The 16,677-nt window shown below is 49.1% G+C and overlaps 2 protein-coding genes across 2 annotated transcripts; both read left to right on the top strand.

The window, feature by feature from the left end:
- The first annotated feature begins 319 nt into the window (after positions 1 to 319).
- dusp2 (dual specificity phosphatase 2) lies at positions 320 to 7,522 on the top strand. Its single transcript, XM_088624606.1, has 4 exons — positions 320 to 2,968; positions 3,951 to 4,081; positions 4,904 to 5,123; positions 5,733 to 7,522. The coding sequence occupies exons 1-4, from the start codon at positions 2,575 to 2,577 to the stop codon at positions 5,945 to 5,947; spliced, it is 960 nt and encodes a 319-aa protein (XP_088480732.1). The 5' UTR covers positions 320 to 2,574; the 3' UTR covers positions 5,948 to 7,522.
- Positions 7,523 to 9,401: 1,879 nt separating this feature from the next.
- Positions 9,402 to 16,002, top strand: LOC148674468 (uncharacterized). The gene is made up of 9 exons (XM_088623442.1): positions 9,402 to 9,542; positions 10,177 to 10,275; positions 10,675 to 12,276; positions 12,582 to 12,707; positions 13,014 to 13,150; positions 13,261 to 13,552; positions 14,190 to 14,315; positions 14,769 to 14,905; positions 15,759 to 16,002. Exons 1-9 carry the CDS (start codon positions 9,461 to 9,463, stop codon positions 15,849 to 15,851), a joined length of 2,694 nt encoding a protein of 897 aa, XP_088479568.1. The 5' UTR covers positions 9,402 to 9,460; the 3' UTR covers positions 15,852 to 16,002.
- Positions 16,003 to 16,677: the final 675 nt, after the last annotated feature.

Below are 16,677 nucleotides of genomic sequence, written 5' to 3'. Positions count from 1 at the left end.
TGTCTGCAAGTCCCCCGGTCCACAGGCCAGCCTGCTTCCTATACTCTGAAATGGGCCAAAAATATGCGTTTGATACGTATTCATGTAATATACTTGTGTATTTAAAAAGCTTTATTGGCATTTGTGATGGATTTCAATGCTGCCTAAACAGTAACAATCAGTAAACATTTACATTGAGGACAATGTCTTTATTATTATTGAGAGGCTCCCTCTCTGTTCCTCAGGCTGCACCAGGAGATCACACACAGTACCAGGCTGCAGCTCTGTTTATGTATAACATATATATCTATATTTATCTGTTTTCATCGCTGTGATGATCACGTGAGACTCACGGAGGAGCATCGTGTTTAAATGAGCTCCCCTGGGAAGGACAAGCCTCGAGACACAGTATAGTTGCACAACACTTCGTATGCAACCTGTCCGCACAATCTACTGCTCAACACTTCTGGGCACATTCTGCATACACTGACACAGACACATACTGTACATCTACACACACATTACCCTGCCGAACACCTGTGGACATGTTCTGCACACACAAATACACACATTCTACTGCTGATCACATTCTACACACACATTACACTGCTCAACACTGCTTAGCTCATCCTGCACAATACACAAACACACAACATCTGCTGAACACGGCTAAGCAGTGCTTGCCCATGTGACTGGCCAGGCTGAGCCCAGATTAACAGACTGAAAGATGGGGTAACTGGCCCTTTTCTCTGGGTCTGAGTTTAGATTACTGCCTGGAGATTTTTCTGCTCTAATCTGGAGGGTTTGCTGCTTCCGAAGAGGGAGGTGTTAAAATCCGTGGTCACTAGCCAACTGGCAGAGTGCGTGCCGAGAGGAGAAAGGGAGAGGGCGATGGAGTGCGAGAAGGGGAGAGGGAAGGATCTGGAGAGGGCAGCAGGAAGAAGGGGGAGGGAGGGAGGAGGAGAGAGTTCTGGTAGGATGTGCGGGTGATCCAATGACTGACACACCCTCCCACCAGGGAGTTCCCCTGCACACAGACCCACAGGGACGTATCCACAGACTCCAGGCAGGTAAGCAAGAGAGGAGGCTGCTCAACGCCTCCCACTCGTTTAGATTGCTAGTAGCTAATGCCTCTCATCGGCTTGTGTGGGAACAGGTACAAAAGAGAGGCCATTCGGTCCATGTGGCTAATTGATCTGAGGATCTCATCCACCCTTTTTGTGAAAGTAGCCAGCGTATCGGTTTTAACAACACGGCCGGGTGACTTGTTCCATACTCCCACCACCCTTTGTGTAAAGATGCAAAGATGCGCCACCTGATCCAATCAGAGGGTCTCATCCTTCCCTTTCCAGAAATAAGCCAGGGTAATGGCTTCAATAACATGGCTGGGTAGCTTTCTCCATACTCCCACCACCCTTTGCGTAAAGAAGTGCCTCCTGTTCCCAATGCACTTCTCGGTACTTTTCAGTTGTGCTGTGGTTCATGTTTTACAGCCCCTCCTTGTCTAACAGTGGTCAAGGTGAAGGGGGATTTCAAAAAGGACCTAGCCAGAATCATGCCCCTTCATACACACATACCTGGGTCGGGGAAACATTAACAAGACCCCCCACTTTAAACAAATAGGGAACAAGGGTCAATGGATGGAATATGGGTTATTGAAGGTTTGTGGAGGAGGTGGATTCAGTTTTCTAACAGACGTGAGTTAGTGGGTTAGGCACTTGGTCAAAGAAAACAGAGAAAGAATTTAGGAAAAACTCACCACCACCCCCTTATTCTACAGAACATCTACCCTGACACTGGGAAACCTGGACCTGAACCATGTTCCTCTATCGCACTACCTAAAATAAAGGAAGAAAAAGGCATTGGGGTGAATCAGCCGTGATTCAGTGGAAGTCGTTTTATGAGAAATCGGGCTCGTTTTTAAGAAGCCCACAGTTTAATTACCGGGGGTTTTATTACGAAAATCTGCTGCTGCCGCTTGTCCGCCGACTGCTGATGTCATCAAATCACACACACGCGTACACGGGGCGGGGGGGGTATCCCCAGAGCTCCACGTGCTGGCAGGCCTGGCAAGAGCGATGACGCCACTAACCATATATGGCTCGCCGACAAAGAGCGCCCGCCGCCATACATGGAAGTTCCGTCCGTGACGTTTTTTCCTTTTGTCAGGGGAAAAGAGGCGGGGCCCTGTGGGCAGGCTGCGCTTATAAAACTAAGGGCCCGCCCCACCCTCGCCTGTCTTTCACAGCTGTTACACTAAGGAGACAAAGGTCGAGAGGGGAAGACAGCCAGCCTCATCTGCGTGACATCAAGTATACTGTCCTGTACGCTGGCGTAGCTTTTAAACGGAGGCATAAACTTAAATACCGAGTTCATGAACAATCCGTAGCAAAACAACCAACGTGAAAAAAATCACCTCTGCCATCAGTGGTCCACCAAGTCTACATTAGTGAAGTAAATAAAAATAAACTGAAGTATATTGAAGGGGAAGGAGGTATCTTTTCCCCCAAAAAGAAAAAACAGTGAACACTACTTTCCAGAAGAGGAACACGGATTCGGGGTCTGTTGTTGTTTTTTTTTTACCGTTTGCCCGTGATGGGAACGACCAACGTGCTGGATATTGAGGGCGGCGAGCTGGTCCATATTCTGCGGACGCCCCGCGACCACTTCTCGTCCGGCGGGTGCGTGGTGCTGGACTGCCGCCCCTTCCTCTCCTTCTCCCGGGTCCACGTCCGGGACTCCCGCAACGTCAACTGGAACTCCATGCTGCGGCGGAGGTCGAAGGGGTCGGCGGTGAGCCTGGAGTGGATCGTCCCGGACAAGGCGCTGCTCGCCCGCCTGCGCGGCGGGGAGTTCTCGCCGGTGGTGGTGCTGGACGAGGACAGCCGGTCCGTGAAGGACCTGAAAGCCGAGAGCCTGGCCAGCATGCTTCTGAACGCCCTGCACGGCGAGCTGGAGCCGGGCAAATCTCAGATCTGCTTTCTGCAAGGTACATCTCGCCTAATAATAATAATAATAATAATAATAATAATAATAATAATAATAATAATAATAATAATAATAATAAACTACTGTTACTAAATAACTACACAAATCCCAGTAAACGTTTTGAATTCGCCGCCTAGAAATTGTTTTCGCCGTATGTGAGTGTGTGGGTACGAATATAAAAAGTTCTTTAAAAAATAAAAGCTGTATTACTCTGTCGTTGGTTTATGGGCTAATTCTAAAATCATACGCCTTTCTCTGTTAAAGCGATCGACAGCCGCAGTCTGTTTTACAGTGCTGTTCCGAAAACTGTCAATCAACATTCAGAAAGATGGAGAAATTAATTTAAGAATTACATTTATTCGATCGAATAAAGTCAGGTTTCCAGCGCTTATTGCGGTGGACCTCGTACATACTACGTTGCCTTAATGGAAATCAAGGCAAAAGTTTATTTCTAAATTAATAAACCTGATGGGTTTATAATATTCTGTTTCATAATATCGATTTAATACTTAAACGCTCAAATTCATTACGTTTTTGGTTAGTTTTAAAACTGTACAGAATTGTTTTATTAGTAGAATCGGTATTAGAATAAATCGAGTAGCAGATTGTTTTGTCATCAAAACGTCTTCGCATCTAAAGCTGAAATTTTAAACCCGTTTTTATTATGATTGGCAGCAAGTACAACTTGAGAATGAGCCGTCCGTTTCTGTGAGCCGAGAATAATGAAGAAATAAATGCGTTCTAAACAAAGTTTCTTTTGTTAGACAGATTACTATATTTGTGCTCTCAACGCCAAGACTTCGTTTTCAAGTTTTTTTTATGTATTGTTAAACGGGCTGTGCGTATTTTAAACAGCTTCGCGTTTTATTGTAAAGCTTCAAGACGAATTCAACGTATTTTTTTAAACAAACATTTAAAAAAATACGAAGGAACGAGTGATTTGTTCTGTAACTTAATAGCGTGGTCTTTCTCGCTCATTTTAGGGGGATTCGAGGGGTTCTTCGCCTTGTGCCCGGAGCTCTGTGTCCATTCCCCGGGTCTCTGCGGCGGTCCTGCCGCGCCCAGAGACGCCGAACCCGGCGTGTCAGGCAGGAGCACCCCGCTGTACGATCAGGTGAGCCGGGAGTCCGAGCACCTCACCGCATCTGCAGAGGAAACGAGAATGCTTTGTGAAATGAAGTGTCGCAGTTCTGCTTTGGAAAGAACTCGGTCAGAATTAAAGGTCGATTAAAAGATGATCAAATCAAAATGTATAATCATATACGAAATGTACGTCAATCTGTCAAACGGTTTTGCAGACTGACGTGGGCGTCGTGCTGTTGCTTTACCTCTGATATTACGTTAGCTAAATGTGTGTTTGTACTGTAGTTTAAGGACAACCCTTACTTCGGAGTAGGTATTTAATATTTACCACTGAAATATGTATTACTTTAACTTTGAGACTGTGTTTTAATACCGAAAGCAAAATTAACAGGGTTATGAGCAAAATACTACAGCGATAACAGCGGCAGTTCCAGCAGTTCAATATTATTGTACTAACTGCGATGTTCGTAAAGGCAACCCCAAAGATACCAGTATTTGTACTAAAAAAACAGTAACACAATTTGCTGTTTAAGTCATTAACACCTGTTTTTGTCTAAGAGGAGTGAGTTTCAAGCAAGAGAAATACGTTTGGAATTAAAATTTCTCTGCCTTTTGCTGAATTGCTGAAATGACAACAGTGGTAATAATCGAGAAGATATCCAGCAACAGTAAAAGCCGTGATATCGGCGCTACTGTTAATATTGTTCCAGCAACAGAACTAACGACGGCGTTAGTCAGTTCTGATAGCGAAAGCAAGCGCGGTCCTCATTAAACTGGGCGGCAGTCCCCGGAGAAATGGAAAACGGAGCGGGAGAAATAACGGAGTTGTTTTCTGCTGCCGTGTGATTGGCAGGACGGCCCCGTGGAGATCCTCCCCTTCCTGTACCTGGGCAGCGCCTGGCACTCCTCGCGGCGCGAGGCGCTGGCGGCGCGCGGCATCACGGCGGTGCTGAACGTCTCCTCCTCGTGCCCCAACCTGTTCGAGGGCGAGCTGCGCTACAAGACGCTGCCCGTGGAGGACAGCCTGGCGGCGGACATCAGCGCCACCTTCCCCGAGGCCATCGGCTTCATCGGTGAGTCGGGGAGGGAGAGAAGGGTGCAGGGAGAAGGAAGATAATGATAATGTTGCTTTATTGGCCCTATACAATTTCTTACATTAGGAATTCGTCTTTTCACATACCCCAGCTTGCTCTCCATGTGACTCACAGACAGGGAGAGAAGCTTGTCTGTGTCAGAGCATCAGGGTCAGAGCACAGGGTCAGCCATTGTACAGTGCCCCTGGAGCAGCTGGGGTTAAGTGGGATTCCTCTGCTGGCTGGGGGATTTGAACCGGCAACCTTCCGGTCACAGGCACAGATCCTTAGTCACAGAGCCACCGCACCAGGGTCCGAATAAGGCGCCACGAAGAAACAGGCCCCAGAGGAAAGATACAACCTAGAGGCAGGCAGAGAGAGCGATTGTAAGGCTGATTAATCAATAGGTGAATCAGGTGTCCGTGGTGCCCCTTGATAGACAGAGTTATTCAGCTGTGATGATGATAGCAGGCTGCAACCCCTCTACAGTTCTGTAAACCCTTCCCCCGCTCCTCCAGATGGGATGATTGTGTTCGTTTTGCGGACAGCCGGTAGGAGTTGTCACCCCAGTGCTTGTTGACTCACGTGGGGTCTCCCTGTGTGTTGCAGACTCAGTGAAGGAGAGCGGCGGCCGGGTTCTGGTCCACTGCCAGGCGGGCATCTCCCGCTCGGCCACCATCTGCCTGGCCTACCTCATCGTGTCGCGCCGCGTGCGCCTGGACGAGGCCTTCGCCTTCGTCAAGCAGCGGCGCGGCGTCATCTCGCCCAACCTGTCCTTCATGGGCCAGCTCCTGCAGTTCGAGACCGACGTGCTGTGCCACTGAGCGCGCCCTCCGCCGTCCCTCGCAACGCGGGCACCGGGGATAGGCAATGTGGCCTCCTCCACCTCCTCCTCCTCCTCTCTCCGCGAGGTGCACGGGACAGCACTTCCTTCTCGGTTTCCGGCCCGGACCAGCCTGCTCATGTCGGTGTCCTGCGGGCAGTTCAGCCGGGAGGGGGGCTGGCGACAGAACAAAGCACTGACTGGCGGGTTTCTGGGAGGCGCGCGGGACTGGACGCGGACTGCTCCGGACGCTGCTGTTGAAGCAGGTTTTCCCGGGAGTCTTCAAGAACGGGGTACCAACGAGGGGAGGTGGGGCGATGGGTCTTCTCCGGCGACCAGACTGTTCTGTTTTCCTGAGGCCACGCGGACCGCGTGCTGGCGCGCGGGTCAGTCTGCGATGAGCGCTCGTTCGGGCCCCCGTGAGACAGTGGCCAGCCCTACCTGCTGAGCAGGATTCGAACCCGGGCCATTTCAGTATCCTGTCCCTGCGGAATCTTTTTTTTTTGTTTCGTTGGGGTGGGAGACTTAAATTAGGGCTGTTTGAATGCGGGGGGATGCGATTCACAATTCTCTGAGTTTTTACCAGAAATCTGGGACTGAAATGCCCTCGGAAGCTTGGACTGGAGACCACCCGAGCTGTTCAAACTGAGATACCGGACAAAAGTCCTGGCTGCTTTAAGCTGTCTTCCATTGTTACAGTGACGCCAATCAGACTGCGAGAAGGCTGTGCTGGGTCTGTCATCACCCATGTGCAGGCCACATCACACCCATCCAATAGAGTTTGGCTGCCCCTGCCAATAACACTAACTGCCCCTTTACTACAAAAGATCTCAAGGATTTTCCTGCTGGTGCTAGGATCGTTGCTTTTATGTAGCCCAGTACAACATTTTGTTTTCTGGTTGTACAACGAATCGCAAAAACATCAGGGTTGCCTGTGCTGCCGGATCAGCTAGTCCTGATCCAAGCTCGGACCGGTGCCAGTTCTCATCCTGAGCTGGATGAGCTGAACACGAGCTGTGGACCATAAAAGCAATAAGTACAATCAAACTTTCTTGTGCGGTTGGATGGAGAGATCGTGGGCACCTTGTTAATTACTAGAACGGCCTTTTCTTGCCACATACACACACACACTGCATTGTTCAGAAAATGCATCGGATGCTACATTTCGGCTGGGATCAGTATAAAATGGGTATCTTGCGGGGGGGGAAAAAGCAATAACAATATTTTCTATACATGCAATTTCTTTGTTACACTTGAAGAGCTATGTGTCATATTCCCTTGAGTTTCCACAATGAAATAAAGCTAAAAGATGCCGAGGCGTTCAACATGCCATATACAAACTCTAAGACTTCATCTAAGAAAGAGAACTGCCATACCCCCAGTCTGGGGCGAGTGATTTTATTATTCTTATGTATTTATTTTTTAAATTGTGATTTTATTGCTCTGTGCAAATCGGTATATGTCGCTGCGATTTCTGTGTAATTGCACTGCACTTTATTTCGACCTGAATTCTTGTTTATATTGGTTCTCCTACCTTTTTATACACATTAAAAGAAAGTATTTGAATATGAAAGAAGTGACTCCATTCATTTTGTTGCTTGAATGTTATATTTCCAGGTGGTATTGAAGCATACTGTCTCACTCTGCTAGCATCTGATGTCCTTCTGTATCTATTTTAAAGTTCTGTCATCGTCATACAGATCCCAGCCTTGGGACAGCTGTGAGATTCATCCAGGTGATTAAATTCAATCCAGGGTACTCACTTTGTGGATCTTGTTCACTTTCCTGCAGTCCTTTGACTCCTCCAGCACCTTTTACTGTTTTTTTATGCTATTAATTGTCAATGCAAACAATTAACAGAGTGGTTGTGTGGTGTTCCAATCCTGCTATGGATGATTTGTGGTTCCCTGAATTCAAACCGTGGATCTCCAGTCCAGTCCAGTTTCCGAATGGCTGTTGTGCTCAAGCGCACAACTTGCAGAGAGCCAGAGGATTTCTCTTTCCACCTCAGCCCTTAATGATCTAAATTAACTAATTGTCTCCCTACTGGGGAAAAGTTGAAGCCTTTCCTTGTGCTGGAGAAGCTGGAGATTTAAAGATGCAGGCACAGTGCTGCCTCACAGACTGGGGGCTCTGGGTTCAACTCCTGGCCTGGGGTGCTGTCTGTGTGGAGTTTGCATGGTTTCCCTGTGTTCAAGTGTGCTTCCTCCCACAGCCCAAAGACATGCCAGGACTTTAACTGACTTCTGGGAAAATAGACCCTGGAATGAGTGAGTGTGAGTGTGAGTGTGAGTGTGTGTCTTACATCTCTTCAGGGTGTATCCTGCCTAGTGGCTGTTGCTTGCTGGGATAGGTTCCGCCTCCCCCATGACCCTGAATTGGAAGAAGCAGTTAGAAAACGGATGGAAAGATAGAGCACCTGTGGGACAGTAGCCCTCGGGGACCGGGGTTGGGCTCCCCGGGCTGTTGTGTCTGCAGTGTGTCTCTTCCTCAAACCAGGATCCCAGTGGATCTGGAGAGCCCCAGTCCAGTTCAATCCGGTTATTATTATAGGATCACCTATAAGATGATTAAAAAAAACAGTTGATTAAAAAAAATCATCTGTTGTTCAAATATTAGATATTACATCAGATGTCCTAATGAAAGGAGCTCTGGTCCTTGAAGGCTGAAGAACATGCTGTTGGACTTTTGTTCCAAATGATCTCTATGTTGGGACAGCACAGTGGCACAGTAGTGAGCATTGCAGCCTTGCGGCATTTCCTGGGTTCTGGGTTCAATTCCTGGAATGCTGTCTGTGTGGAGTTTGAATGTTGTCCCCATGTTCGCCTGAGTTTCCTCCCACAGTCCAAAGACATACTGGTAGGTTAACTGACTGCTGTGAAAACTGACCCTGGTGTGAGTGTGTGTGTGCCCTGCGATGGACTGGCATCCCATCCAGGGAGTATTCTGCTTTGCACCCATTGCTTGCTGGGATAGGCTCCGACTCCACCGCGACGCTGAATTGGACAAAGCTGTTAGAAATGGAATGGATAGATGATCTCTGTGTTGCTTAATTAAACACTTATTTAATTAATAAAAATGTAATTGTTCCAAGCCTTTAGAAATGGATGATTTAAAGGTTCCATAAAAACCTCCAAGACCAGGGTTGGAGACTCCCTGCCATAGAAACTAATATTTATCACTCATGAGGCAGGTTTGAGGAGGCACTTAAGAATTCTGGCTTGTACAGAAGAGTACTGTATCCCTCCCACACACACCAAATGGTTCATTAACTCATCGAGACTACAATTGAAGAACGAGGATCAGGTTAATTAATTCAAGTGAATTCATTTCTCTTTTCCCTCAACTAACCAAAAGAACGAGTGATAACAAACACCTCTGACTGAAGCAGGCTCGTTAATTGGAGGGCTACATTAATTGTTTTCACCTGAGGGTGAACCCAGTACGGGTTAAGTCGTATTACACTTAGAAGACAGAAGGACAATATAAAAGCTCGAAGGGCGCCTTGTGGTAGATGTGTCTCTGGATCGCCGCTGAAATGGGGAGTGCCGGAGGTTTGCTCCGTCTCGTTCTATGTCTGCTTTGGCTGGAGGAAGGTACGTTAGGGTGAATTCATTCTTCACCTGTTGGCGGCCGTGACGAAACTGAGTTGTTAAAGCAGCGCATGAAAGAGTGGGGGATTTCTTTTCTCGAAGCTTCTAAACTTCTCCCAAAAACCGCCCCCAAGCCCGTCGATGCTGTGTGCGTGAAAGACCGCTTTAGATCATGCATGTATCCGAGCTGCCCTGCTTTCCAGATAGGCAAAATTAACGCCTTAAACTGACGCGCTAGTTTCGTAAGAAACTGACCGTCGCTGCCTTGTACTCGATCGGAGTAATTCGTTTGATTGTCTGCAGGAACGATGAATTGGTGAACGCGCTCCCTTTACTAGGGATCTCCTCTTGTTTGGCCCCAAGCTCTCTGGGGAAAGTTTTCCTAATCTACGGAAAAGCGTACTTTGACTACTACGTAAAACGCGGACTGGACTAAACAGGGGACTCGGACGCCGTTAGCGCGTTGGCACGAGGAAGATCACGGCCCTTCCCTTGACCTCAGTTGGTCTTTGGGGGGGGGGGGGTCCACTGGGATAGACTGCCCGATCGGCCGTATCCTTGTACGGAAACCATCGCTGTATTGTTTGTACATCGTGTGTCCCTCCAGCCTAAACTCGCTGTGTATCTCCCCCCGTAGCTGTTTCGTTACCGCTGGAGAGAACGTCCGTATCAGGCGCGCGAGCGCGGTACGGTTTCCGGTCGCGGAAGGACTGGTGGGCCCGCTTTCACAGAAAAGGTATCTTCACTTCCTCCGCGCTTCGGAAATTGCCTCGGCTGTTGCTGCTGTGGACTAGTGACTACAACTCTTTGACTTCCTCAGCTCTGGCCTCCGTTCTGAATGAGGCGGTAGAGGAGAGTCCAGGAGCGGCTTTGGCTTCTCTCAAGGCCATAGATGACCTGCATGACATCCATACAGGCAGGTGTTCACACCCGGTCATGGATGCCACTTGCTCCTATTACTGGATTGCTAGCAAACCATAGGCTTAATTCAGCGGCGCAGTGGTTCATGCTACAGAAAGCAGTATTAGCCATATTGCTGTCTAATTCTAGCCGTTCTCTGTAACTCATCAATATGACGACTTCTAGTTCCAGTGAAATGACCTGTCCTCTTCTGATTGTGACCAAATCTCCACAGGCTTCCTGAAGTCCTCCTCCAGACAGGCTGTGCTGCAGGATTCTGGGCTACAAAACTCTTCCAGCTCCCCTCTGCCCTCATCCAGTCCTGCAAGCCATCCTTCTTCCATAGGACACATGTCAGACTCATCCTCTGCTGTTGCACAAAGTACAGTGGTCCCGATAGCAGCAGATCCTACAGAGCCGGCTGAGCTACAGCACACCTCTAGGACTGAGGCTCATGGGGCCTTGGTGGAGCCTACAGGGCCCGCTACTGAACACTATCCCTCTAGTACAGAGCTCCACTTGGTGGAGGCTACAGGGGGTATTACTGAACACTATGCCTCTAGTACTGAGGGCCATGGGGGCTTGGTGGAGGCTACAGGGCCCGGTACTGAACACTATCCCTCTAGTACAGAGGCTCACTTGGTGGAGGCTACAGGGGGCAGTACTGAACACTATGCCTCTAGTACTGAGGGCCATGGGGGCTTGGTGGAGGCTACAGGGCCCGGTACTGAACACTATCCCTCTAGTACAGAGGCTCACTTGGTGGAGGCTACAGGGGGCAGTACTGAACACTATGCCTCTAGTACTGAGGGCCACAGGGGTGTGGTGGAGCCTACAGGGCCTGCTACTGAACACTATGCTTCTAGTACTGTGGGTGGTAGCAAGGTCGAAATGGACTGGGTAGGGCCTTCAGTGCGCAGTACTAAACGCTATGCCTCTAGTACGGAGGATCACATGGGCTTGGTGGAGGCTACAGGGCCCGGTACTGAACACTATCCCTCTAGTACAGAGGTTCACTTGGTGGAGGCTACAGGGCCTGGTACTGAACACTATGCCTCTAGTACTGAGGGCCATGGGGGCTTGGTGGAGGCTACAGGGCCTGGTACTGAACACTATGCCTCTAGTACAGAGGTTCACTTGGTGGAGGCTACAGGGCCTGGTACTGAACACTATGCCTCTAGTACTGAGGGCCATGGGGGCTTGGTGGAGGCTACAGGGCCCGGTACTGAACGCTATCCCTCTAGTACTGAGGGCCATGGGGGCTTGGTGGAGGCTACAGGGCCCGGTACTGAACGCTATCCCTCTAGTACAGAGGTTCACTTGGTGGAGGCTACAGGGCCTGGTACTGAACACTATCCCTCTAGTACAGAGGTTCACTTGGTGGAGGCTACAGGGCCCGGTACTGAACGCTATCCCTCTAGTACTGAGGGCCATGGGGGCTTGGTGGAGGCTACAGGGCCCGGTACTGAACGCTATCCCTCTAGTACAGAGGTTCACTTGGTGGAGGCTACAGGGCCTGGTACTGAACACTATGCCTCTAGTACTGAGGGCCATGGGGGCTTGGTGGAGCCTACAGGGCCTGGTACTGAACACTATCCCTCTAGCCCTGTGTCTGGTAGCACCAGGGACCAGATGGGCTGGCAGCATGCTGCAGAGCAGTCCACCTCTAGAAGCCCCCCAGTGCAGAGCAGTAGTGCTACTGGGCCCATTGACAGTGCTGATCTCTGCGACTTTGAGTCAGATCTGTGCAACTGGACCCAGTCTGCTGCTGATGAATTTGACTGGAGTCTTCACCGGGAGAGGCCTGTCAGCAAGGACCCCTGCCACAGCAAACCTGGTAGGGATAGAACCAGCTGCTGTCTTTCACATTGTTCCATTAGTCCGGAAGCACAAGTAAGGATGGGCCTGGCCTACCCCTAAGTGTAATAGTTATGGACTTAGCATAGTCCTCAAACTCTGAACGGTTTTCCTGAGTCCAGTTTGTACTGGACTCAACTTTTAAAGGAGTCCAAGTACAAAAAAATTCCTCCAAGGTTATGCTTGAATCCAGTTAATGGTAAAAACAGATCAGTTGGTTTTGCTTCCAGGCTTTATAGCCCCCCGAAACTTAAAGCAGTCTTTCCTGATCTATTGCTCTCCCAGGACGGTACTTGTACATCCAGGCAGCATTCCCACTGCAGAGTGGCCAGACTGCGGTGCTGCAGAGTGGGGAGCTTTCGGGAGAGGTGTGCCTGTCCTTCTGGTACAGCATCTTTGGGGCAGGAGTGGGTAAGTTGGGGGTCCCAGCCAGCTGATGGTACATCTTGTAAAGCTCACTGTGGCTTGGGTGGTGCACTGAGCCCAGGGATTATCTAGGTTCTTCTCAAAGTGTAAGCTTTGTGCTAGAAGTTCCATCAGTGGCAATGGGGGGCGGGGAATCCTCACTGCTACACGTTTCCCTTCTTTATCAAGTCAAATGAGGGGACCACCATGCATGCAGAGTGTACAGTCAGTGGGGGTGGGTGGGCTGAGTGGAGTTGACTAACCTTGGAAGGCTAATCCTGTCTACATGATCTCCTGATGCTTGACCCACAGGCTCCCTGGCGGTGTACATGCAGTCTCTGACCTTCCCCTCTGGCCAGCACAGGGTGTGGTCTGACAGTGGGAGCGAGAGCCGTCTGTGGTATCTGGAGAAGCTGGATATCAGTGGGGTGGGGATGGAGAAATACAGAGTGAGTGCACTTAACCCTCACTTTATTTTTTTTTTTAATCCTAGATGGCCTGAATGTTTTCTAAGATGACTACAGTGTGATTCATTACAATCCCATTTCTCCTCCCTTAGATCCTCTTTGTGGGCACCATTGGCAACAGTTACTGTGGGGATGCTGCCCTGGATGATGTGCAGGTTCAGAAGGGGGTGTGTCTGCCTCAGCACAGGCCTCTGCACTTCAGGAGAGGGGAGCGGTCTGTCCCTTCTCCAACACCGGGCACCACTGCCAGCTCAAACACCACCAGCCTCTTCTGCAGCTTTGAGGGCTCCCTGTGCGGCTGGACCCAGTGCCAGAGGGACAGCTTCGACTGGAGGCTGCATGCTCCCCTGGCACCACGGCAGGAGAACTGTATTCAAGAGAGAGGTAAACTGGAGCTTGGAAACCTGCTGCACAGCAATTTCGATCTGCTTCAGGCTTTCCAACCTGCAGGCTCTATGCCAGTTGAATACTGCGGGGCCACATAATGGGTCATGCTTTTTAAAACTGGGATGATGTTGGAAGGAGTGTCCCGATAGAGGAATATTAATCACTCCTGCTTCCAAAGAGATGAAGGGTAGTTTGGCTTTCATTTAACCCTCACTACTGAATCATCATATGAGCTGTCCATGGAAATCCACACCACTCGGTTTCTGCCACGACCAGATCCATCAACAACAGGGTAGCTTTATTCCCCCTGTGGGTCGTACTGGCAGTGTAACATTTTGTACGGTTTCCTCAATTGGATATTTTGCCACCTTATTGTCCTCTTGCTGTTTGCACAATTTCTAGTACTCTGTAAAAGGGCCTGCTGGGCCAATGGTTTGATGACCCAATGGTTCGCACTTTCTGCTGTAGAATCTTGAGACCAATCAAAACTAGACCTGCTGGACAACGAATCTTCACTCCTGCTGTCTGCAGTGTTCCTATGCAGCAGGATTCGTAGGCAGTGGTCTATAGCCCATCTAAATTCCTGGAGTGGGAAAAACCGATGGTTGTCCTCTAACTCTCTCTGTGCTCTCAGAACAGTACCTGTACATCATGGCAGCCTTTCCGCGGGAGCATGGGCAGACAGCAGTGCTGATGAGCCCTGTGCTGCAGGAGTCGGTGTGCTTGAGCTTCTGGTACAGCATCCTGGGACAGGGAGTGGGTGAGTACCTGGGGCTGAAACTGTTTCTGAGTTACTTCTACCCATTCTGCAGGTTTAATGGCCAATGTTGCCCCCCCCCCCCCTTAGTCTAACAAGCCACTGTTGACCCAGTGAACTTGCATTTCTTGGAATGTTTCATGGCATTCACCTAAGAGGAAGCTGAAAAACTAAACCAAAACCTATTCTAACACTGTTCTAAAGTGAAGGCTTAACACTGGTAGTTTCATTGTGTTGCTCTTCTCCTTTAAACTGATTTTTGGGTTAGGTGGGTATGTTGCTGTCTTATTCCTAAGCTTGGGGTACTTCATGTAAAGGGGAGGATACAAAATGCAAGACCAGCTGGATGGCCATCCTAGTAGCTTTATTTGCAGGAATTTATCCAGCTATTTCCTAAAGGAACTGGCTAAATGACCTGTTCCTGACCCTGCCAGTATTGTCCTTTTTGCCCCCCAGGCTCACTCACGGTGTACATGCTGTATGCTGACACTCCTGATGACTGGCACAAGCTGTGGGTTGGCCGAGGCAGCGGACGCAGGGCCTGGGCCTGGGCTGAAGTGGAGTTGTACATGGAGCCTGGGAAGACCTTCCAGGTAGGCCTCTGACTGCCTACCTAGGGCTGCTGGATAACTTCAAGCAGGGAGCCAAGCTAGTGGTGAAGTTGAAGATGCTCCATTTCTTCCCAGTGTAGGATTAAAATCTTGACTGGGTTATCTTCTGGAGTTGCCAATCCTTGATGGTACGGATTTACCCTAAATCTGCAGCACTGGAGAAGTGGTTTCTATCCCCTCTCCTACAGAGCAGCAGTGCATCTAGATCTTCACTGCTTACCCAGTTCTGTGGCTGAACCTGTTGAGATGGTGATCTTGCAGGAGGCACAGGTTGAGCTCTGGTCTCGGGTTTGAACCTGGGTGACATCACTAGATGACTGGGATTACCCTTAAGGTTGTATGCAACTAATGGAGAACCCTTGAGGGAAGGGTGGGGTAAGTTGACTAGGGTTTTTGGGCATAGTACCCCCTGTGGACTCCCAGGTGCTTGCAGTCCTGTTGGTGAGGAACCCGCCTCTCTGATCCTCTGGTATGAGGCTGTGATGTTAACAATGGTAGGGCTGAAGTAGTAGAATGAGGAAGAGTAGGCAGAGTTATCCTGTCATGGGAATTGTGGCTGTGAGCCAAGGGAAGAAATCCTATTGCTACCCTTTTGAGTAGAACAATTTCCAATTCTACTTTTGGTAGAAGCCCTATTTATGCTGACCATTCCCTAAAGAGGAATGCTTTAAGTGGACTGGATTCAAAGTCCAGTATTGGTCAACTTTTTTTTTTGACGCCGACCCCCCCCCCATTTTTGCAGGGAAACGTGGTTTTTGAGTACTTGTATTTTTTTCCACCTGCCTGTAGAATTAATTGTTCTGTTGTCCTGAAATTCCTTTAATCCCCACTGAAGCTCCTGCTGGAAGGGATGATCCAAGAGGGCTCCTGTGGAGATGCAGCAGTGGATGACATCCGGGTGGAGAGAAGACGCTGCTCACGGAAATGAGGATGCTAACCATGCTTGGAAAGACTGGACCAATAAACTGCTTAAGCAGACACTGTTGTGCTTACTGTCCTTACTTATGTGTATGCTGGAGAGGGTGGTGTAGTCGGACACTTCCTATTCTACTTCTGTGAAGTAGGGCTTGTTAATGGTCCTGTGTGCATGTCTTTCAATATGTGAATGGCCTCCTCTATGATGTATTTTAGGGATGATCTGAGACCATGGCCCAAGTGCAGGAAAAAGCACTTAATGCTGGTTATTAATGGCCTGGCTGGACTAAGAATCGAAATAAAATAAGAAATAACAGGGAGTTCAAGATGTGGGAACTCCTGGCTCCGTACTTCCCAATCAACCTAGCTGCTCTATTGATCTCATTCTAATACTTTTAGTGTCCAGCTGTTTAGATATAATTTGTTGCTGCTTGCAGGCTGGCCTGAGGTTTCTAACTAAATCTCCCTTTAAGGAAGGGAAGTTAATGGAATAGAACTGGCACAGCCAAGAGGAAGCTGTGGTCTTATAGTTGTTAGCTGCACTAATCTCATCTCCTGCTTTCTTGAAAGAAGGTGGGATGGTGGTCTCAAACAGGGCTGGTTAGGTTGTTCTGCTCTGTCTAAAATTAACCTCCTCTAGCTGTTGGAAAGAATCCAGGGTATTTGGTGTCAGTTTGCCTATTAAACCAACTGGACCCTTTGACTGGGCATGGTCTTATACAGTGCCAACTTGGATTAGCAAAGCCTGGAGTGGGATTCCTCTCAATGTGATGTCATGACTAGAAAATGCTCCATAGAGGCTAGATGAGCCCTGTCTGTAATCACCTTGTTATAAAATA

This window comes from Lepisosteus platostomus, chromosome 3, assembly GCF_059453375.1.
Source record: "Lepisosteus platostomus isolate fLepPlt1 chromosome 3, fLepPlt1.hap1, whole genome shotgun sequence".
Lineage (NCBI taxonomy): Eukaryota > Metazoa > Chordata > Actinopteri > Semionotiformes > Lepisosteidae > Lepisosteus > Lepisosteus platostomus.
The sequence above is the reverse complement of the archived record's forward strand: the minus strand, read 5'-3'. Positions and strand labels throughout refer to the sequence as shown.